The 25015-nt window shown below is 37.9% G+C and overlaps 1 protein-coding gene and 2 non-coding genes across 3 annotated transcripts; 2 read left to right on the top strand and 1 right to left on the bottom strand.

The window, feature by feature from the left end:
* Positions 1–10939: 10939 nt before the first annotated feature.
* Positions 10940–14916, bottom strand: LOC145628082 (uncharacterized). Its single transcript, XM_081680408.1, has 4 exons — positions 14136–14916; positions 12917–14045; positions 11917–12802; positions 10940–10993 (listed from the first exon to the last, which is right to left on the bottom strand). Exons 1-4 carry the CDS (start codon positions 14914–14916, stop codon positions 10940–10942), a joined length of 2850 nt encoding a protein of 949 aa, XP_081536534.1.
* A 6232-nt stretch (positions 14917–21148) lies between these two features.
* On the top strand, positions 21149–21255 carry LOC145629800 (small nucleolar RNA R71). Its single transcript, XR_014111940.1, has one exon. It is a non-coding gene; the product is annotated as a small nucleolar RNA R71 (small nucleolar RNA).
* Positions 21256–23652: 2397 nt separating this feature from the next.
* LOC145629682 (small nucleolar RNA R71) lies at positions 23653–23759 on the top strand. Its single transcript, XR_014111839.1, has one exon. It is a non-coding gene; the product is annotated as a small nucleolar RNA R71 (small nucleolar RNA).
* Positions 23760–25015: the final 1256 nt, after the last annotated feature.

Below are 25015 nucleotides of genomic sequence, written 5' to 3'. Positions count from 1 at the left end.
TTTGAAGTACGACACTACACTCTGCAGTGAAAGCTACTGTCTCTACCTCACTAATAGACCTTTTTCTTGTCAATATTTCTTTCATAAATTTTGCATATGCAGGAATTCATGTGATTAATTCAGTGAAGGGAACTGTTACCTACAAATCTTTTACCATCTCCAGGAACTTACCAAACTGCTTATCCAAATTTGTTTTCAGTTGACGATTGGGGAATGGAAGTTTGATAATTGGCTTTGGAGCATTATTGCTCCTATCTGGAGTGGCCACCTTCTCTGGAGTCGTACCCTGCAATGTAGAATTAGATATATTAGTACTATGCTTTAGCCATGCAGGGCTATTAGCTACATTGTCTGGTTTAACGGAATCAAGATTAACATTATTTAATAAAACAGGTTCATCAGCTCTGGCATAGGGGGCCCTTCATAGTTTGAACCACTCCTTAGAGTAATTGCAAAGTCTTGATCCGTAGGGTTGGTCGGCTGTGCTGGAAGAGCTCCTTGTTGGCGGGCTTGTAGAGTAGCGGAAAGTTGCGCAATTTGATTATCTACAATCTTATTGTGTGCTAGAATTGAATCAATTTGTGCATCTCTACTCTCCACGTGCTTCTGCTTATTAACCAACATTGCTCTAATTTCTACCAAAGTAAGGTCGGAAGATGAGGAGGATTGTTGTGGTTGGTTTTTCTGGCCAGCATTGGGATGGTAATATTTCTGCTGCTGTTGTTATGGCGCCTGTGGTTCTTGTGGTGGTGGATTTTGAACATTAGTACTCCGGTAGGAAAGGTACGGATGATTCCGATACCCAGGATTGTAGGTGTTGGAGTATGGGTTATTCTGCCTATAAGCTTGAAAGGCAATAACTTGCTCCACGGAACTTTTGCAATCTTGTTCCCAATGACCTATAATTCCACAATTTTCACAGAAAGCCTCATTGGCATTATTATTGATTGCAGAAACTGACAAGGTAAAGTCGTATCCCCTAATAAAAAATAATTACCTAAATCACTAACTAAGGTAGATAGGGAAGTAGGGTCGAACTCCACAGGAAAACAGGTCTTTTTAATTCTAATTAATTAATATAATCTAAATTATCTAAGTAACCAATATTTTAAGTGTGAATTCTATACTACGAAGAATGAGTTTAGGGAGAAAAGAATCAATAATAAGGAAACCTAGGGTCACAGGTTCACCAATAATTAATATTCCGGGATAGAACGAAGTAATTAATAATTAAGAATGAACAAATAACATGATTAACAGGCTCTCGCAATTTATTAACCAACATATATCTAACAGGCTCTCGCAATTTATTAGACCTAAGTTCCTATTAAAAATAGCCTTTAATATTAAATCAACATCTGCTCGATTCATCAATTCAATATTGCTAAACATTCACAATCAAATTACATCTGCTCGATTCATAATCTAATTGCAAAGAATTAAAACAATTCAATAGGAAATTATCATGCAATATCAACAATCAATAATAACAAACTATCCCTTCATATTAATTATGGATCCCCATAAACCCTAGAATTGAACTACTCACTAATCATCATAACTAAACCAATCAAATAAATAAATAAGAACATAATCAAGAAAACAATTAAAATAGCTGAAATTAAAAAGGGAAGAAATTGTACCAAAATAAATCTGGAATTAATGCAGGAATTAAGAACAAGAGTTTAGAGAGAATTTAAGAGAGAGAAAAATACTAAGTAGAGAGAGAAAGTCTAAGAGAAAGAGGTAAGTAATTATTCCGTACAAAAACGTATATAAACCTTTCCTAAAACACGAATTAAACTAAACTTAATCAGACTCTAGGAAAAACACGCGCCCGATCGGGCGAAGGAGCGCCTGATCGGGCCCGCCTTTTTTACTATGCTCCTTCTGATATGCCGCGCCCGATCGAGCCTATGATCACACGATCGGGCGCGCCTTTCCTTGATGGCACTAACACACGCAGCCGCCCGATCGGGCTCGGTCTTCATCTTCGAGGCTTGGACTTCGATTGGGCTAGATTTCTCGGCCCAATCCATATTTCCTCTCGGGTCTCGAATACATGGTCCAAATGCCTCGTGATCCAAATAACCGAGCCCTTAGTCACCGGCTCTCATCGATCTTGGGCTCCGAAAGTGGTCGTGTCCTTCTAGCTTCCGTAGTCGATCCAATAAGGCCCGGGAAAATGCTCCAAGAGTGCAATTTCCTGTAAAATACAACTAAAACTACGAAAACACTAGAACACACAAATTAGTAATAAAAGTGGCCCGAAAGAGCCAAAAACACTACTAATAATGACCACGGGACGGGGGTAAAACACTATATAAAATAGACATATCAAACTCCCCCAAGCCAAACCTTTGCTTGTCCCTAAGCAAAGAGCTCATCAATGAACATATAAAACATACTTCACCCCAATAAACAAATCAAAAGCCAACGATTCAAGGTAAAATTAAATGAACATGCTTCAACATCAATCAATCTTATTCATCTAATCACCTTTCCTCCCCAACAATCGTCAAGTAGAGCAAACCACAAGAGCATATAGAATTCAAGACTAGTGCTCACACACTCGACTCTCATTTATGTGGCGAGTAAAGAATGTATTCGATCGCTCTCCACCCAACCCCTTTAATGTGAACAATGCCCTCCCAACTCACACTCTCGTGTGTATAAAAAACATTGAACGCTCATCCTACTAGTCGACTCAAAATATGCCAAGTCATAACTTGCATTGAAAAACAACACTTTCACATTTACATAACTTCTATGCACAAGGTCGGAAGGTCTTTTAAGCTTGTAATGTAAGGCTAGGGTAAAGGTAGGATAAATTTGGGATTATGTGAGAGAAAAGCTATGCATTAAGGGAGCCAAATCCTAATAAACCCATGATAAAAAATAATGATCATACACATCTCCAACATAACCAACTCCAACAACAATCCACCAAATATACTCCAAACAATAAAAACAATCCCAACACTCACTATTTCACTCATAAAAAATATGATAATGTAGAACTTGAGTGAAAAACAAACCTTGAACTCATAACTTGAAATATTTACATTGAAACTCAACTTTTTTTTTTTTCTTTTGATTAACCTTCACTTAGAACATTTGAACATCAAACATTTTTTGCTCTTTTTTTTTTTCTTAGAATTTCACTTTCTTTTTTTGAACTTTTTTTTTTTTCATCACACTTTTATTTTTCTCAAATATATACAACTTTCAAACTCATAAAACAAAAATATGATCAAGAACAAATTACTTCTCAAAACCCACCCAAATTGTGCAAATAGTGTGCACACTACAAACTCCCTCACCTCACTCACTAATAGCTCCCCCAAGCCAAGCTTGGGACTAGTAACCAATGGGGCAATTAAGGCTTGTAATGTGGCTATAAACAAAAAAAGGGCACAAGCAACAACATGGGTGACAAGAAGGGAACAAATGTATCTAAATACTCTGAAGGCTACCTAAAAGAATGAACGCCTTCGTCCTCCTCATGTGCATAATAATAAGTCATGAAACACTACTCATAGTTGCAAATCAATACTCAAATTCATTGACATACCAGGAATTATGGAACTATCACACATTTCCTAACCAAATCAACTACTCAAGCACTATATTCACAAGTATTTGGGCAAAATTGACGCAAGTTTAGGAATCCAAACAATTAGACTTCAAATCATGACCAACAAATCCACAATATTCATCATCAAATACCAAGAATCAAAACAAATTTTCTCAAGTATGGGGCACAGGGAAGCATGATTCACAATTCATTGGAACGTATTTTTGAATTTTTTTATTTTTCAATTTTTTTGTATTTTTCATATATAAGAAAGCAATAAAAAACTACACTAGGAAAGCAAATAAAAACTATACTAGAAAGCAAATAAAGAGAGATAAGGAAGAGAATTTTTCAAGTGAAAGAACACCCCCCCAAGCCAAATCAAGCAATGCCCTCATTGACTTGGGAGAGTAGCCTACTCCTCATCCTCATCCATCCTAGAATAACCCCCGCCGTGGCTAGAACCGGCTCCTCCATGGCTAGAGCCACCACCACCATACCCCGAACCACCGGCATAGTAGTTAGGGTCTACATTCCCACCCATACCCCCATATCCGTGGACCGAAGAGTAGTCCACATAAGTACCATAAGCACCGGGGTGAGAATACCCTCCTTGGGGGTATTGGAACCAATCGGGAGTAAGTGAATCGGGAGGAATAGCCCCCCGACGGGCATAATCATCATACATGGGGTAAAGGCCCCTCCCTAGGTTCCTCTCTATAAGACCAACCCGCCCATCTAGGGTGCTTAACCTAGAGTCTAGGTTTTGCATCATACCATTAACCCTCCCTTGCCCCGTCTCAATGTGGTCTAATTGGCTCCTAAAAGCCGAAAAGTCATATGGGGCATTGGGGTCGACATTGTAATCGACCGAGGAAGTGGGCATGCCGTAGGTGAAAGGTGGGGGTGGTTGGTAGTGGGGTGAGTGGTTAATGGGGGATTGGTGGGGTTGTGGTGAGGGGTGAGGTGGTTGAACCTCACCTTGACCATTTATCTCAAAAGTATAAGAGGGCTTCCCCCTCTCAAATTTGGTCAAGGCGGGGTTGGGTAAGGTAAAGGCTTGGTCCCTCCTACCCGATTGTCGGTGGACAATCCACCAAGTATCACTCCCCACCGGTTGTACCTAGTTCAAACTCCCTAAATGGGGTAGGTCCATTAGGTTCGATCCCACAACTTTCCTATGGCCATCGGGGTTCCAACCTAAGTGTTTCCTAGCAATATGGGTCACTAACCCCCCAAAGTAAATAGGTGCTCTAGACCTACTTGCCTCGGCCGCATTGGCCTCCCTTTGGAAATGATTGGCTATCCTATGGGGTATGTTCAATTTTTCAGCATTAGGCATTATATAGGAAGCCAATAGTTCCAATTCATCTCTCCGAACATTTGCCGGTTCATGCCTCCCAAAAATAGTGAGGCCGACAAATCTTTGCCAAAGCTTTGGGACGGGATGTTGAATCCACGTCCCTTTGGCATGTTGGAGGTTCACTAAATCCTCCCCAGTTAACCTCTTATAGACCACGGCGGTGTGGTCTTGAGAGGGCTCAATCGGTTTATCCGATTTTAAATCAAACAACTTTCCAAATTCTTTTAGAGTTAGTCTCACATCGTTGTTTAATAACCGGAATTGTACATGAGTGATTAGTGCATTCATTTTAATAACATTAAAACTTGAAATAAATTCCAATGTTAAATAATCATAAGTATTATGGCACATTTGAAAAAAACCACTCATGCCTATGCCCTTGAACAATTTTTCTACATATTTATCAAGACCTAGCCTAACTAATGTAGGATGATGAATGAAACGGGTAGAAATTACCTGACGATCGATGAGGTTAACCATCCTAACCCGTTTCTCCTCCGAGGTGATTACAACCTCCTCCCATCCCGGAATTTGAAGGTCCGGGTTGATTGTTGGTTGTGGTGCACTTGAGCTCTCACCCCTTTGATTCCTTGAACGCTTGGAGGCCATTTTCTTGAAAAATAGTGGAAAATTTGAGGTATCTCTCTCTTAGGGTTTGAGAAAAGTTGAGAGAAAATTGGGGAAAATTAGTATAGATTGTAGAGGAGGATGAGGGGAGATGAAATATGTAAGAATTTTTGATTTTGGATGGAAGAATTGGAGAAGATCTTGGATTGAAGTGTAAGTTTAAGGTTTGAAAATGGAGGTTTTAGAGAGAGAAAGTGAATGAAGAAGATGAAATAAGGAGAAAATGAGGAAAGAAAGAAGAGAAAAGAAAATAAAGGGGGGACGGCCTGAAGGCGCGCTCGATCGGGCGAAAGTGCGGAATTCCAAAACTCAAGTTGCGCGCCCGATCGGGCGAGCTCCGCCCGATCGGGCGCGAACGCGAACGAAATTTTCGCCCTTTGCTCGCCCGACATATCTTTTTGTTTTACTCGATTTTCCAAAAAAAGCGCCCGATCGGGCAAGCTTCGCCCGATCGGGCGAAAATTGTCCCTGAGTGCAACCTTGCTTGCGCGCCCGATCGGGCGAAATTAGTACCGATTTTTAGCTCGCTTTCGCGCACGATCGGGCGAAAATGCTGCTGAATTCTGGGTAGCTTGCGCGCCCGATCGGGCGAGCCTCGCCCGATCGGGCCCGAGAGGCCCTTATTCTCCGATTTCGTTTCTTCTTCAAATTTTTTCTAAGTCTTTCTGCTTGTCAAATTCATACCTGTACAACAACACTTAAAACTGGTAAAATATCACTCTCCTCGCCTCTCTAAAAAAAAATAATAATAATAAAAGAAAAAAAAAAGGAAAAGGAAAACTAGCCTAGAAAGCATGAAATACGGGTTGCCTCCCGCAAAGCGCTGGTTTATCTAGGTCCCGCACGACCTTCTCACCACCTTGAAGCTCATGTTGGAATTGGAGTTAGGAGAGTCTCCTCCACATCTCTAATGGTAGCACCTTCATGATACACTTTCAACCTTTGGCCATTCACCTTGAATTCTTCACCTTTGTCATTCACCAACTCTACCGAACCAAATTTGTTCACCTTTGTGACAGTGAAGGGACCGGACCATCTAGACTTCAACTTTCTTGGGAAAATCTTCAATCAAGAATTAAAGAGAAGAACCTTATCGCCCGGTGCAAACTCTCTTGGTAAGATCCTCTTGTCATGCCACTTCTTGGTCTTCTCCTTGTAGATCCGCGCACTATCATATGCCGACAATCTAAACTCATCCAACTCATTGAGTTGAAGGAGTCTCTTCTTACCCGCGTCCTTACACTAGTAGAAAAAACGTCATTTGTAAATGACAAAAACGGGCTTTTTGTAACCAACTTTGTCCGTTACATATACAGGAGTTACAAATACTGTTAGGCTTTTGTAACCAACAGTGTTAGTTACAAGAAGTTAGGCAATTGTAACGGACTCTCTAAATGTTAGTTACAAATACACCATTTTTTAGTCTAATTTTACAGTTTATTGTAACTAACTTTTTAAATGTTAGTTACAATTAAGCTATTATTTGTAACTATCATGTTAATTTTCCATTACGATTATATGTTTATTCGTAACTACCATATTTATTGTCAGTTACAATTATACCTTCAATTTATGATAACAATTCAAGATATTTGTAACTAACGATTTTTTTGTTGGTTACGAATAATTGTTTTTTTTTTTTTTTTTTTTGTCCAAATAATTTATATATGGAGAAGATATCATAGATAGTTCCTGCAGGTTTGAGTACATAGACTCATATACAATCTCATTTTCCTACAGAAAAACGGACAACATCTCCCCTGTTTTACGAACATCCCAACTTCAAGTTGATATTGATTAATAAAAACCTGTACATAAACCTGTACTCACAACACTACTCTAACATCATTACCATTCACCAATAAATGAAGTCATCATTCCACATAAAAAATTTAATGTAACAAATCAATAAATTCATTCACTAATCAACAAACTAGTTCACCATCCCTACATATGCAATCAAATTAGTTATGCATTCGATGAAATTAAAATAACTAAATTGGTTCATTCAACAAATATTTTCTTCGAAAGAAATTTGCCCACTGTTCTCGAGTTTCATTCAATTCCCTTTCATCATAAGCCATTTTCCTTGCAGAATATACCTGGTAAAATACAAACAAATATTATATATTTAAATAAATTCAAAAAGATTATTTTAATTATTTCAAAGAAACAATCACACGTCACTTACCTCCTCTAAATTACCTTCGCACTCACTGTGACCAACAACAACCTCATACATGTATCTCATGACGTTATATCCACACTCAGTACCTCCTTTTTGTTGAGCACACTAGAATTAAAACATCAAAGCCCACAATTTATTACCCATTAAAATACTTATGCATTGCATGCATTAATTTGTGTAACATAAAGGATATCACTTATGTACCTCCATTTGCTTAAATAGCAAATTTTTCCTTCTACTTTTCAAAACACTACCCTTCAATTTAGACAAATACACCTTGTATGCCTTGTAATAAAAAATTATAATAAAAAAATAACAACAACATTTTTCATAAACTTTGAATTTATTTTGTGAAAATGATGTTCTATCTTTACTTACTTCATTAGTATATCAGCCAATCTCAATTTTCTTGGGGTCTTTTTAGGACAAGTGGCAGGATCAAACTCGAACACAAGGCCCAATTGTAAGTTTATTACCGAAAGCACCCAATGATTACTATAAAAAATGACATTCCATAAAACTTTAATTAACTTGTAATTCACAAACATATACAATAGTAAATAATTAAGCATGTGTCGTAGGACAAACCTTTGAAGATACGGTGCTAACATAAATTTGCAATGCTTATCTTCCTTTTCAAGTTCGGACATAAAAGCCTTTTTAACATACCCATGAACTTCGAGATAATCGTGCTCGATTTCAGCTACCGAAATCCTTTGAGGACAAAGGAATGTGATCTCGGTTATATTTAAAATGGAAATATGCATATGAATTAGGTACCTGCAAAACAAAATTTGGTTACTTACATATAGGATGGGATATATAAATATCTTTCAATTACACATACAGATTAGAGTGTGAAAATCTTACAAAATGTAGACATGAAACAATGAAACATTAGCCCATGCTCCTCTAAGAAGTTCTGATACGTCTGTAGCTGTAACAAAAGTTTTTTTATCCTCATCTTGATAGAAATAAGGAGCCTTCAATGATACCGTTATAGTATCATACTTGTCAATATCAGAGCTCATGCACCAATACAACATCTCACAACACTCACTCAAACTACCAACAATGCTATCATCAAGTAGATCAAAGCCTTTAGTAGTTGATTGCCCTGATTTAACGCCACAACTATCAACTTTCTCATTGACTTCTACTGATTTTGCCTTCTTTATCGGTGGTCCCATGTCCTTTTAAATTTAATATTTGTTAAATTATTATTAAGCTAAAAAAAAACATTTAACATACTCATAATTAAATTTTTTAATGTAGAAAACATTATACCTCATCTTTGAAAATCACTAAATAGATGGGCCATTCCACAAAATAGCCAGTCGCTTTACCCAACTTAGTTTCACCATCTGGAGCCTTCACCGGTAGATCAAGAGAGGCATAGTCGGGGTAAGGATAGTCCACACTAACTCTATAGTGCTTCGGATTCATGGTAAGGTTATGAGTAACCCCGTCCAAACACGGTTGTGCTGTTCCATCTGCCACGACCACTTTATTCTCATTGTACTCATCATTCAAGGTAAGAAAACATGGAGTCGGGACCTACATTGTTGAATATTAAAGACATATTATCTTATTATTTGATATTTAAATTATGAGATACAAATATCTTAATATTTCTCACTTACCTGTATCACACGTGGTGCTTTTATTTGATTAAGATTGTTTGCTAAGGGTGATTGAAGTTCAGTAATTGCTGGCATTATTGGCAATGTTGAGTTTGAGCGAGGAATCAAATTAGCCACATAAGTCTGAATCTCCTCAGCTACCCGTTGACTCAACCTTTCTTCAAATTTTGCTTCAAATTCCTGAGTTAAAGAATCTTTCATTACTTCCAATTCACTAAAAGAACAGCTATTATGGCTTGATCTTTTCCCCTTACGATCTTTCTTCCCAAATGCTTGAGTAAGGCCAACACCAACCCCACATCTGCCAAGTCGTTTGACATGACCCCGATTATCCTTTTTCCCTAATGCTAAGGTTATGGCGTCAATGCCTCGCTCTTCACATGAACTTGTTCCTTCTTGTCTCTCTACGGACTTCGTTTTCATGTTTTCTAACTACATGATAAAAATGATGATTAATTATAGTAAGTTTAATGCAAGGTTAACAATTATAAACTTGTAGATGAAGAGCTTGCATAATATAAATACATAATGAGAAAAGAACTTACTACTGATTTAGCAATTGCAACAGTGTCTACATCTTTTGGGTCTATACCCCATGATCCATCGGGTAACTTAATTTGACGTGCTAAGACCCATTCAAGAGAACGATGCGTCAGCCTTTCATTTAATGACGTAGTAGTACTTAATTCAGTGGTGTTGCTCGTGGTTGATGATTCAGAGACTGGGGGAAGTCTATTTGACTTTTTCCAGTGTTCTCGAGCCCTCCCATAGCTTCTTTGCCCTAAGTGATGTCGATATTTGTTTTGTTTTGCATTTTCCTTCCCCCTTTCACTTTTAAGCTGTTAAGTAATAACCATATTAGAATTATATTCATAGTCATCTCATTCTTAAAGCATAACACTAATAATTACATACCTTGAATTCTTCTGATGTGTAATATGCCTCAAAATCTTTCCACTGCAACTCTGAGATGAAACCCTCATAAAGTTCCCATGGCTTCATTTTTGCACTAGGTGAATCTTCGGTAGGAGCTTCGGTTTTTGTGATAAAGCGAGCGTTTAACCAAGACTTGTGCCGCCTAAATCTGTTCCCGACAGCTACATGAAAGTTCTTTTCCTTAACTCCTTCCGGATCATCAATGTGGAACTTGCGCTGCTCCAAAAAAATTATTAAAAAAAAAAAAACAAAGTGCCGAAGAAATTAATCGACAAGGTTAGGTTAACATAGACTCAATAAATTCTACATATTTAAAGCATTTATACCTTTGTCTCCTCCCATAGGTTTTTTTTCTCCACTTTATCCATCTTTGAATATTCCTTAACATTGATGTCAACTTTTTTGGAACAAGTCCCAATTTGTTTTCCATATTCAGATTCCCATTTCCCCGTAGGCAAACCAAATTCATCAAATTCAAGGAAGATAGGAGTTGTTGTTTGGACTCCTTTTGATGGACCTCTTCCTTTTTTCTTAGGCTTAGGTTGTGATGTAACAACATCATGTTGAAGTTCTTCCATATCTTGACGTTCTTGGTTGTAGTCATCTCAACTTTCCTCCATGGCAATTCTTGCTCTGCTATGAAGCTTGCTTGATAAAATCTGAAACCAGCAAACACAACATTTTGTAAATGGTAAGCAAGATCTTGAACTGCAGTATATGTGTATATAAATTCTGATTTTGTATATTATAAATTCTCTACTGCCTAGGTATGTATGCCAAATTAAGTGATGTTGAAGGTGGAGGTACCAATTCTGATTTATTTTTCAGTTAGGCTTCTTTAAATAAGACATGGCAGAAAGTTTGATGTATGCCCTAGTTCACATAATATCACCCACTTTATTACAGAATATGCACCATTTATTTATTACAGAATTAAAATAAATAAAATTCAGTCCATTAAAAGCCTCTCAAAAGTTGCCAAATAAATAATAGAGGTGCAAAAACTAAATATAAGCGAAAGCTAGCAGACTAATTATTTATCATATATTACAGAAGCTAGCAGACTAAATATTTATCATGTATTATTACAGAAGCTAGCAAACAAAATATTTATCATGTATTATAACAAATACCTTTAGTTTAGGGCACTGTTATTGCTGCAGGTGCTCCCTCAGCATCACGCTTAACCAAGGAATTTGAGACCCCACAGAACCTGAATCACACATAATAAAGCTTCCTTAGTAAAAGGATATATTTACAAGCAGAGCATTCACAGGAAGTTATTTACAAAATTCAAGCTCATCAAAGCAGTGGCATTTCTGCTTTCTTCAAGATTCTAATGACCAGAGAAAGAAGCATCGGTCCTAAAATTGATCACATAATTCCAAAGTCCCATCTATATAATCTTTAAATTAGCAGAAGTCAAAACAAAATATCATTCAAATACAGATTCATTTGATCTCAGAGAGAGAGAGAGAGAGAGAGAGGAACCAAGTTCATTGCTAATATTACAAAATTGCTAAGCTAACATAGCATAATAACACTAACATAAACCCTATAGTGGTGTCGTAACTAAATCAACCTCCACCCCTTCGTCACGATCATAGTCCTCATCATCAACTATATCTTCTCCATCTTGAAGAGGTTGGACACCCATGGATAAAGGTGGGGTGTCATCCAATCTGTCGTACTCTTCTTCATCTACGACATCTTCAACACCAACAATTCGTCTTTTTCCTTGAACCACAACACGCCACATTGGATCCATATTGTCGTTGATGTAAAAAATTTGTTTAGCTTGTTTTGCTAGGATAAAAGGCTCCTCCCCTTCTATATAACGACTTGAATATACCAAAGTATAACCAAACAGAACATCCCTTTTTTGTCCACGACGATTGTCTGCCCACTTGCATCGAAAAAGAGGAATGGTGAAATCAACATAGTCTAGCTCCCAAATCTCTTGAATAACCCCATAATATGCTTGTGTCGCATCGATTGGCCTTGTATCTTTAGCGCTTGAGTATTCTGTTGAAGATGCAACTACAACCACGCCACTATTCTGTTGAACACTCTTTTCATCCTTAAGACAAATAGAGAAAGAATATCCGTTGATGTCGTAGCTCTCATAAGTATAAACAAGTGGTTGGGGACCTCGTGCTAGCCACTTGATCATTTCTGGTACATTTTCATTTTGACTCAATTGAAGCTTCACTTGGACTTGAAACCACTCAACAAACCGGCGATTATGCTCTTGCATCAATGAATAGGCAGTTATTCTTGGATTTTGACATTGCAATTCATGTAGATGCTTTTCTATGTATGGATGAACTTCAGAGAGCTGTTGCAAAACATATCGATGGGCCTTTTGAAATCTGTCAATGGGAGGCCTAACCAATTTTCGACCAACTTTACCCTTCCCTTGCAGCCTTCCCTCATGTCGAGAAACGGGAACACCAATTTCTTTAGCCCTAGCCAAGAACACAGCACAAAAGTTCCCAGCTTCCTCTGCAAGGATAGCTTGAATGATACTACCCTCAGGACTTGCTCTATTTTAAACTTTATCTTGCAAACTTCCCACGTGCCTTTCATAAGGGTACATATAATGCATGAACACAGGACCGCATTCTTTAATCTCTCGAGGTAAGTGGATAACTACGTGTACCATTATATCAAAGAACGAGGGTGGAAAATACATCTCGAACTTGCATAAGGTTTCAATAACATCAGCTTCCATTTCATCAAGCTTTTTGGGATCAATTGCCTTACTACATATGTCACTGAAAAAGTGACAAAGCTTCACAACGACATACCTAACATGTTTCGGCAATAGCCCCCGAATAGAAATTGGTAAGAATACTTGCATCATGACATGACAATCATGACATTTCATACCAGATACTTTCTTATCGGTTACCGAAACAAAACGGCTCACATTCGACGAATACCCCGTAGGTACCTTGATTCTTTTCAAACATTCACAAAACATCCTCTTCTCTTCCCTAGACAACGTGTAGCATGCATGAGGCAAGAATGATTTCTTCCTTCTTTCATTATCCTCGAGCCATAACTTTGGTCGAATATTGGCTTCCTTCATGTCTCTACGCACAGTAGCACCATCCTTGGTCTTCCCCTTAATATTCAACAATGTCCCAATCAATGAATCACAAACATTTTTTTCAATATGCATCACATCCAAACAATGTCTAACTCTTAAGTGCTTCCAGTAAGGAAGTTCCCATAACTTAGACACTTTTTTCCATAGAACATCCTTCTTTGTTTTCGGTGTGTGAAGCTTTCCGTAGACTGTGTTGATATGTTTAATTTTTTCATAAATCTGGGTCCCTGTCAACGGCTTACGACACACTCCTTTCTCAATAAAACCATTGAATTGTTTCTTCATCTTTCGATATGGATGGTCTCGACGAAGTGACCTTCTAGTATGCAAATACACATTCTTACCCCAATGATTCAGGTATGTAATAGGCATATCATCTTCACATACTGGGCATGCTTTTTGTCCTTTGTTTTTGTACCCCGACAAATTTCCATACGCTGGAAAATCATTTATGGTACAGAAAATCATGGCTCTAAGTCTGAAATTCGTCCCGGTATGAGCATCGAATGTCACAACACCTTCATCCCACAACAGCTTCAAATCATCTATGAGCGGCTCTAAGTACACATCTATGTCATGACCAGGTTGTTTAGGACCTGATATTAACAGTGGCAGCATGATGTACTTTTGCTTCTGACACAACCAAGGAGGTAAGTTTTATATCGACAAAAGAACCGGCCATGTACTATGTTTGCTACTTAAAGTGCCATAAGGGTTCATCCCGTCTGTACTCAACGTAAGCCTCAAGTTCCTAGGCTCATTACCGAACTCTGGAAATGTCTCATCAATGTGTTTCCATTGCAATGAATCAGCCGGGTGTCTAATTAACCCATCTTTCTTCCTCTCATTGTCATGCCACACCAAGTTTTTAGCATCTTGCTTGATTGAAAATAGACGTTTAAACCTTGGAATTATTGGAAGATACCATACAAACTTAGCTGGCGGCCATTTCTTACGGTCCAAGTTTAAACCCTCCCGCTTGTATCGAGACTCACCGCACTGTGGAAAAGCATCTAAGTTTTCATTCTCCTTTCGAAAAAGCACACAGTCATTAGGACATGCATGCATCTTGGTGTACTCTAAACCCATGGGACACATCAATTTCTTCGCATAATAGGTGGACTTAGGAATATCATTCCCCTCGGGAAACATATCCGAAAGAGTTTCTAACAACAAAGTGAAACTCGTGTCAGTCCAACCGCTCTTTGCTTTCAAGTTGAATAATGTTAACACCCCCGAAAGCTTGGAATACTTTGTACAACCAGGATATAGGGGTGTCTCTGCAGCCTTCGACACCACCTCAATTGTACGAGAATTTTCATTCACACGATCCTCCAACCCTTCCATCATATCATTGATGTTATCTTCATCAACATTGTTTTCCTCATCAAACCCATCAATATTATCACTACCAACCGACTCCCTATCAAGTTCGGTATCATTATTAACAGAAGATGAATTGCCCATAGGAGTAAGTTTTTCACCATGCTAGTACCAAACTGTGTAGTCTGACATGAACCCATGAATAATCAAATGTTCCTCTATTTTCTTAATGTCATCCCACCTCTTCACGTTCTTGCAACGACAACAAGGGCAGAAGATAGGTCTTGCCCTAGTAAGTCTTTGTTCAACAACAACACTCCACTGATGTTGCACAACAATCTTACAAAACTCATTAACTCCTTCTAAGTATGCAGGTGACGTTCGGATTGCATCATACATCCATTCACGATTCATTTCTAAAATGTAATAACATGTTATGTTAAACACCAAAAAAAGCAAAGTATCTACCCAGATATGACGTGATTCATAACTAGAATTTGAACGACAAAGTATACACTATGATATAATACACACTAATTAAGGCAGATGAACTTTATATTTGAAATGTCATAAACACAAGACCGACAAAATCCACCTCACAGTGAGATAACACATATAACACTTAAAACCAAGATAATCAAAGCATTCAAATACATTACACAACCCAAAAATCAAGAGATTAACCCTATAAAATTAAATTAAATTAAATTAAATTACACAGCTACACCTTAAAGATCTTAACCCACAATGTAATTATTACGATATATTTAGGAAATATCATAAGATTTAGTAAATATATTTAGATTTACTATGATAATATTTGATTCCTTGTTTATGTTTATTTACCTAAACTAGCAGGACTTGTTTCCGTATAGGCTTAGGATTCTTCTGCCTCGTATTATAAATATGCTGCTTATGATATCAATGAAATCAAGCAAGAGTTTACGGTTTTACAATAATCGAGACTCCCAAAATATAATTCAACTACAATAGATAAATACAATATAAACAGAAACTTGAATTCAATGTAAAAAACAAATAAGCAGAAACTTGAATTCAAATACAATAGATAAATACAATATAAACAACAACTTAAATTCAATGTAAAATTGAAATAGGTATTTAAATGCAATATGACAGAAAATTGAGACAAAAAATTGAAACAGAAATTTGAATTCAATGTAAAAAACAAATAAGATCTTGCAAAAGCTCTTGTATCGAGACTCACCGCACTCTAGACGGTGGCTAACGCTCGAACTAGCCGACGGCACTCTGGCAGCCTTCAACCCAGAGGAACTCCGGCAGCCTTCAATCCAAAGAAGTAAATGAGCCCAATTCAATTTGCATTTAAAAAAAAAACCAATTAATTCTCGAACATACCCTAATGTATAAGTGTTGATGCTGCTTGACGGTGGCTAACGCTCGAACTAGCCGACGGCACTCCTTCAGCCTTTAATCCAACGGAACTCTTTGAGGCTGAACTTCGGCGGTCTTCAAGCTCAGGTGGATGGGGCGGTACTCAAGCCAAATTTTCTGAGTGAATTGGGGGGGATTTTTGTGGGAGTTTTATTTTTATTTTTGGGGGAATTTTAGACTAAGGTTGGGGGTAATAGGGGAGGTCGAGGGTTTTTTATTTTTTATTTTGGGGCTTAGATTTTTCTTTTTCTTTATTGAAAAAAATATATTAAAATAAAATGAAATTAGTATTTGTAACCGACTATGTGTTGTTAGTTACAAATATATATTTACAGAAAATATAAGTATAGTAGTCGTAACAGTCAATTAAATTGTTAGTTACAATAACAATTACTTGTAACCAACAATTCTTAGTCAGTTACGATTACATGAGTCATACAAGTTTTTACTAATTATTTGTAACGGATTTTTAATTGTTAGTTACAAATATACTAGTTGTAACTAAAAAAGTACTGTTGGTTACAAATAGGGGGTTACAAATGAAGTTTTTTCTACTAGTGTTAGAATCCATATTAAGCTCTTTGATCGCCTAAAAAGCTTTGTACTCCAATTCTACGGGAAGATGACATGCCTTACCATAAACCAATCTCTAAGGTGAAGTACCAATCGGTGTCTTAAATGCTGTTCGGTATGCCCAAAGTGTGTCATCAAGCTTCATGCTCCAATCTTTCCTTGACTTGGCTACTACCTTTTCTATGATCGCCTTGATTTCCCTATTAGAGACCTCAACTTGACCACTAGTTTGAGGGTGGTAACTAAGCCCTGTTCTGTGATATACGCCATACTTCTTGAGGAGGTTATCCAATTGTCTTTCATGGAAGTGGGTACCCCCATCACTAATAATAGCTCGTGGAAAACCAAACCTGGGAAATATGATCTTCTTGAAGAGCTTAATGACTACCTTAGAATCATTTGTTGGTGAAGCTATGGCTTCTACCCACTTGGACACATAATCTACGGCTACAAGTATGTAACAATTCCCATTGGAAGATGGGAACGGCCCCATATAATCGATACCCCAAACATAAAATATTTCAACTTCGAGAATCCCAGTTTGGGGCATCTCATGCCTCCGCGAAATGTTGCCAGTCCTCTGGCAAGAGTCACAAGCCTGCACAAAAGTGTTAGCATCTTTAAACATAGTAGGCCAAAAGAAGCCTGACTCATTAATCTTAGCCACCGTTTTAGTGGGGCCATGATGTCCACCATAGGGTGAAGTATGACAACTGGTAAGGACGCCGTGAACCTCCCATTCGGGAACACGCCTGCGAAATAATCCATCTGCACACTCACGAAACAAAAAAGAGTCATCCCAAAAATAATGTTTAACATCATAAAGGAATTTCTTTTTCTGTTAGTAGGACAAGTCAGGAGGTAGAGTACCACCCACTATATAATTAGCAAAATCGGCATACCAAGGGTGATGCTCTACAACTACATACAGGTTGTCATCAAGGAAAGAATCATTTATAGGTAAAGAATCCTTACCCTCATCATACCTGATACGTGACAAGTGGTCTGCCACTACGTTCTCTGCTCCCTTTTTATCTTTTATTTCAATGTTGAAATCTTGGAGCAAGAGAACCCACCGGAGTAGCCTTGGCTATCAAGTATTTCAATGCTGCATGATCAGTAAAAACAATAACTTTAGAACCAACTAGATATGATCTAAATTTTTCTAAAGCATAAATAACAGCAAGAAACTCCTTTTCTGTGGTGGCATAGTTGACTTGGGCTTCATCTAAGGTTTTGCTAGCATAATAAATAGCATGCAAAACCTTGTCCTTCCTCTGTCCGAGCACGGCTCCTAGTGCAAAGTCACTTGCATCACACATGATCTCGAAAGGAAGGTTCCAATCAGGAGCACATATGATGGGTGCCGATATCAAAGCCTGCTTAATCCTGTTAAAAGCCTCAAGACACTCGTCAGTAAAAATAAATGGGGCATCCTTGAGCAAAAGTTGTGTCAGTGGTTTAGCAATTTTAGAAAAATCTTTGATAAAGCGGCGATAAAACCCCGCATGACCCAAGAAGCTTCTAACTCCCTTAACATTGACTGGGGGAGGTAATTGCTCAATCACTGATATTTTAGCTTTGTCTACTTGTATGCCCTTATCAGATATAATATGGCCAAGGACTACTCCCTCTGTCACCATAAAGTGACATTTCTCCCAATTAAGTACTAAGTTGCACTCTTCACATCTTTTCAAAATTTTAGCGAGATTAATTAGACATGAATCAAATGAAGAACCGTATACGCTAAAATCATCCATAAAGACCTCCATAATAGACTCTATGAAATCAGAAAAAATGCTCATCATGCAACGTTGGAAGGTAGCAGGTGCATTACATAAACCAAAGGGCATTCTACGATATGCAAAAGTGCCATAAGGGCATGTAAAGGTGGTCTTTTCCTGATCTTTAGGGTGAATCGGAATTTGGAAAAATCCCGAATACCCGTCCAAATAGCAAAAGAATTTGTGATTAGCTAACCTCTCAAGCATTTGATCAATAAAGGGAAAAGGGAAGTGATCCTTTTTAGTGGCGATATTTAATCTACGATAGTCTATGCACATACGCCACCCTGTTACAGTTCTAGTGGGAATTAATTCATTTTTATCATTAGTTATCACAGTCATCCCACCCTTCTTCGGTACTACCTGCATAGGACTTACCCACTTGGAGTCAGAAATAGGATAGATGATACCTGCATCAAGTAATTTCATCACCTCTTTCTTGACTACTTCCTGCATGTTTGGATTTAATCTTCGTTGGGGTTGAATGCAGGGCTTGTAATTTTCCTCTAGATGAATCCTGTGCATGCAAAAATCAGGGCTAATACCCTTGAGATCATCAATACTGTACCCTATAGCCTTCTTATGGGTTTTGAGGACCTCTAGAAGTTGGGAAGATTGTAGGTCAGTGAGTGCAGTACTGATGATCACGGGGTGTAGTTCCTGCTCATCTAGAAAAACATATTTTAAATGAGAAGGGAGAGGTTTTAGCTCAGGTTTCTTGACCTCTGCAGGTTTTGATTCCTGAACTAAATTTACTACCTTCATTGTCTCCTTGGGGCTTAACTCTTCTAAGGAAAGAGCCTTTTCAATACTCTGTACCTCATTACCCCAAATGCTTCCATTGTCGCTAGATAAATTCCCGCAGAGAACTTCCTCTAAGGGATCCTTCGCAAGAACCTGTGGCAAGCTATCAACACAAATATCGTCCATTATATCAATTGTATCAATATAACAACAATTTTCCTCTAACATAGGCCCTTTCAAAACCTTCCCTAAATTAAAGGTAACATTATCGTCACCTACAGAAAGGGTTAGTTTACCATTTTTCACATCAATAATAGCTCATGCAGTGTGGAGGAAAGGCCTACCTAATATAATGGGTATTTGTGTATCCTCTGCCATATCTAAAACAACAAAATCAACCGGAATAAAAAATTTACCAACTCTGACAGGTACATCCTCTAAAATACCTAAGGGATATTTTACCAAACGATCTTCCATTTGCAAAGTTATATTAGTAATTTTTAATTCTCCCATATTTAATTTAGCGCAGATAGATGATGGCATGACACTGGCACTAGCACCCAAATCACATAAAGCTTTATCAATAAAAACATTCCCAATGTGACAAGGGATAGAAAAACTACCGGGATCCTTTAATTTACGAGGGGATTTATTTTGCAAATAAGCGCTACACTCCTCTGTGAAAGCTACAGTTTCTACTTCATTAAAGGCCCTTTTCCTAGTCAGAATGTCTTTCATGAATTTAGCATAAGCAGGTACTTGAGTGATTAAATCAGTGAAAGGAACTGTTACCTGCAGGTTTTTTACAACCTCTAAAAACTTACCGAATTGTTTATCAAGCTTACTCTTCAGTTGTCTATTAGGGAATGGAAGCTTGATAACTGGGCTCTGCACATCTCCTCCCTTATCCTGCAATTTACCCTGCACAGAAACATTAGTAGGGTTAGTATCTATTTGTAGCCCTGCAGGGCTAGCAAGATTACCGTTTGGTATAGAGGAATCTAGATCAGGAACTGGTCCATCTTCCTTTGGCATAGGAGGTCCATCATAATATGAACCACTCCTTAGAGTGATTGCATTAGCATGATCTGTAGGATGGATAGGTTGTGATGGTAGAGCTCCCTGCTGACGGGATTGTAGGGTAGATGAAAGTTGTGCAATTTGATTGTCCATGATTTTATTATGGGCTAGAATAGAATCAATTTGCGCATCCCAACTCTCCATATGCTTTTGCATATTAGCTAGCATCGCTCTAATTTCTGTCATGGCAGGGTCGGAAGATGATGAGGGTGATGCTTGGCTTTTCTGGCCGGCATTAGGATGATAATATTTTCGCTGTGGTGGGGGTTGCTGTTGTGGTTGTTGTGGAGGTGGAGGGTTTTGTACATTGGTACTCCGGTATGAAAGATAAGGATGGTTTTTTATAACCGGCATTGTAGGAATTGGAATAGGGGTTATTTTGCCTATAGGTTTGGAAGGCATTAACTTGTTCCATAGAGCTCCTACAATATTGCTCCCAATGACCTACAATTCCACAATTTTCACAAAAAGCTTCATAGTTAGCAACAGCAGAAACATTAGCTACAGAGTTAGGAGCAGCAGTAAGATTATCTAATTTTTGACAAATAGATGTTAATTGAGCTTCCAAAAAGGATACGGAATCGACATTATGTTTTCCCTTATTTGCAAACCCCCTCGGATTCCCATATTGGGAATTGTGTATTGCCATGTCTTCGATAACCTGTCCTGCATCATCCACATTTAAATTCATAAACCTCCCACTAGCTGCCGAATCTAGTACTGATCTAGAAGAATTTCCAAGTCCATTATAAAATGCTTGGATCAATTTCCATTGTGCTAGATTGTGGTGGGGGCACTCTCTCTGTATATCCTTGAACCTCTCCCAAGCCTCATATAATGTTTCGTCGGCCTCTTGAGCGAAGTTCTGAATAACACTTCTTAGCACCGTTGTTCTCTCTGCAGGATAATATTTATTATAGAAATTCAAAGCAAGAGTTTCCCAGTCAGTAATACCAAGTGCAATTCTATTCAAACCATTAAACCATAATTTTGCTTTGCCACATAATGAAAAGGGAAAAAGAATCTCCCTGATTTGGTCCTACGTAACCCCGGCTTGTCTAATGGTGTTACAATACTGGTAGAAATCTGCGATGTGAAGATTAGGATCTTCACCCTTAGCTCTGCTGAACTGCTTCCTCTCTATCATAGTGATAAATTGGGGCTTGATCTCAAATTGAACTCCATCTAGAGCCGGAGTAGGAGTAAGGTGCGGGAAATCTGTGAGCTTCGGTTGCGAATAATCACTGAGTTTCTTCTGGGTCGTCATCTCTGATTCTGAATCTGAAGGAATATCAGTATCACTAGAATCAGGGGGAGGATCTCTTCGATCGTTGTCCTCCTCAGAACCCGCCAGAATTTGTCTATAGAGTCTCCTTTGCCTATGAAAAGAACGCTCGATCTCAAGATCAAAAGGGATGTCACCTGATCTAGAACACCTGGGCATAAACAAATAACTAGAGACAAATATGAGATTTGCCTCAAAGAACTAATGTTCTCTGAGGCAAAAGGGGGTTTAATCTAGACTACAAAAATATAATCAGAAAATAAAAATAAAACCGTTTCCCCGGCAACGGCGCCAAATTTTGACAAGGTAAAGTCGTATCCCCTAATAAAAAATAATTACCTAAATCACTAACTAAGGTAGATAGGGAAGTAGGGTCGAACTCCACAGGGAAACAGGTCTTTTTAATTCTAATTAATTAATATAATCTAAATTATCTAAGTAACCAATATTTTAAGTGTGAATTCTATACTACGAAGAATGAGTTTAGGGAGAAAAGAATCAATAATAAGGAAACCTAGGGTCACAGGTTCACCAATAATTAATATTCCGGGATAGAACGAAGTAATTAATAATTAACAATGCACAAATAACATGATTAACAGGCTCTCGCAATTTATTAACCAACATAGATCTAACAGGCTCTCGCAATTTATTAGACCTAAGTTCCTATTAAAAATAGCCTTTAATATTAAATCAACATCTGCTCGATTCATCAATTCAATATTGCTAAACATTCACAATCAAATTACATCTGCTCGATTCATAATCTAATTGCAAAGAATTAAAACAATTCAATAGGAAATTATCATGCAATATCAACAATCAATAATAACAAACTATCCCTTCATATTAATTATGGATCCCCATAAACCCTAGAATTGAACTACTCACTAATCATCATAACTAAACCAATCAAATAAATAAATAAGAACATAATCAAGAAAACAATTAAAATAGCTTAAATTAAAAAGGGAAGAAATTGTACCAAAATAAATCTGGAATTAATGAAGGAATTAAGAACAAGAGTTTAGAGAGAATTTAAGAGAATTTAAGAGAGAGAAAAATACTAAGTAGAGAGAGAAAATCTAAGAGAAAGAGGTAAGTAATTATTCCGTACAAAAACGTATATAAACCTTTCCTAAAACACGAATTAAACTAAACTTAATCAGACTCTAGGAAAAACACGCGCCCGATCGGGCGAAGGAGCGCCTGATCGGGCCCGCCTTTTTTACTATGCTCCTTCTGATATGCCGCGCCCGATCGAGCCTATGATCACACGATCGGGCGCGCCTTTCCTTGATGGCACTAACACACGCAGCCGCCCGATCGGGCGTATGCTTGCCCGATCGGGTCCGGTCTTCATCTTCGAGGCTTGGACTTCGATTGGGCTAGATTTCTCGGCCCAATCCATATTTCCTCTCGGGTCTCGAATACATGGTCCAAATGCCTCGTGATCCAAATAACCGAGCCCTTAGTCACCGGCTCTCACCGATCTTGGGCTCCGAAAGTGGTCGTGTCCTTCTAGCTTCCGTAGTCGATCCAATAAGGCCCGGGAAAATGCTCCAAGAGTGCAATTTCCTGTAAAATACATTTAAAACTACGAAAACACTAGAACACACAAATTAGTAATAAAAGTGGTCCGAAAGAGCCAAAAACACTACTAATAATGACCACGGGACGGGGGTAAAACACTATATAAAATAGACATATCAGAAACATTAGCTACATTAGCAGTGCTAAGATTATCTAATTTCTGGCAGATAGAGGTCAATTGAGCTTGCAAAAAGGATACAGAGTCAACACTATGCTTCCCTTTGTTAGAAAATCCTCTAGGATTCCCATATTGGGAATTATGTATCGCCATATCTTCAATAACCTAATTAACCTGCATCATCAACATTAAGATTCATAAACCTCCCACTAGGTGCGGAATCTAAAATTATTCTAGATGAATTTCCAATGCCATTGTAAAAGGCTTGGATTAACTGCCATTGCGCTAAATTATGATGGGGGCATTCTCTTTGTAGGTCCTTGAACCTCTCCCAAGCCTCATATAAAGTTTCATCGGCTTCTTGGGCAAAGTTCTGAATTGCACTCCGTGGTACGGCTGTTCTCTCTGCAGGATAATACTTGTTATAAAAATTCAAAACGAGAGTTTCCCAGTTAGTTATACCAAGTACAGTTCTATTTAAACCATTAAACCACAATTAGCTTTTCCAGTTAAAGAGAAAGGGAAGAGAATCTCCCTGATTTGATCTTGTGTGACCCCGGCTTGCCTGATGGTATTACAATATTGACAATAGTCTGCAATGTGAAGATTTAGGTCTTCACCCTTAGCTCCACTAAATTGCTTCCTCTCTGTCATCGTTATAAATTGGGGTTTAATCTCAAATTGTACCCCATCAAGAGCCGGAGTGGGAGTGAGATGTGGGAAATCTGTAAGCTTTGGTTGTGAGTAATCACTAAGCTTCTTTGGAGTCGTCATCTCTGATTCTGGATCTGATGATACCTCTGAATCGCTAGAACCAGTTGGAGGATCTCAGTGATTATTATTATCACCAGAATCCGCCGGGATTTGCTTGTAAAGATTTTTCTGTCTATGGAAGGATCGTTCGATCTCAGGATCGAATGGGATGTACCCTGATCTGGAACACCTGGGCATAAACAAAAAAAACTAAAAGCAAATATGAGACTTGCCTCAAAGAACTTACCTTCTCTGAGACAAAAAGAAATAACCTAGACTACAAAAATAATCAGAAACAAAAATAAAACTGTTTCCCCGGCAACGGCGCCAAATTTTGACAGGGTAAAGTCGTATCCCCAAATCAAAAGTAATTCATAAATCCTCTAACTAATGTAGATAGGGAAGTAGGTTCGAATCCACAGAGAAACGAGTCTTTCTATTCCTAATTAACTAATATAATCTAGATTATGAGGTAACCAATATATATATTTGAATATGAAACTAAACTACGAAGATTAAGAATAGGGAGAAAACAATGAATAAAAGGATCTAGGGCATAGGTTCACCAATAAATAATATTCCAGGGTAGAATATAATAATCATTCGTCAATGCATACATTAATCGGATTATAAAGGGCTTTCGCTACGTATTACAATCACACAATTAATTTATCGGTATTAAATCTCATCTTTCGAATCTCGACTTAACCATTTATAAATTAACCTGCCTATTGAAACTAGACCTAAACATTAATTCTCATCTGTCGAATCTCGAATCAATATTGTTAAACTCATGCATAAAAGATCTGCGCATATCTAGTCACAGAGCATTAAATCAATCAATAGGAAATTAATCTAGCATTGACAATCAACAACAATAAATTACCCCTTCATATT

This window comes from Chenopodium album, chromosome 4 (assembly GCF_948465745.1).
Source record: "Chenopodium album chromosome 4, dcCheAlbu1.1, whole genome shotgun sequence".
Classification (NCBI taxonomy): domain Eukaryota; kingdom Viridiplantae; phylum Streptophyta; class Magnoliopsida; order Caryophyllales; family Amaranthaceae; genus Chenopodium; species Chenopodium album.
Note: the sequence above shows the minus strand (reverse complement) of the source record. Positions and strands in the feature narration are given on the sequence as shown.

Coding starts and splice junctions, on each gene's coding strand:
- LOC145628082 (XM_081680408.1), bottom strand. CDS start 14,916: ATGGGCAATTCATCTTCTGTTAATAATGATACCGAACTTGATAGGGAG. Junction 14,046..14,135: donor CACTTTAAGTAGCAAACATA/GTACATGGCCGG, acceptor TGTTAATATCAG/GTCCTAAACAACCTGGTCAT. Junction 12,803..12,916: donor TATATGTACCCTTATGAAAG/GCACGTGGGAAG, acceptor GTTCTTGGCTAG/GGCTAAAGAAATTGGTGTTC.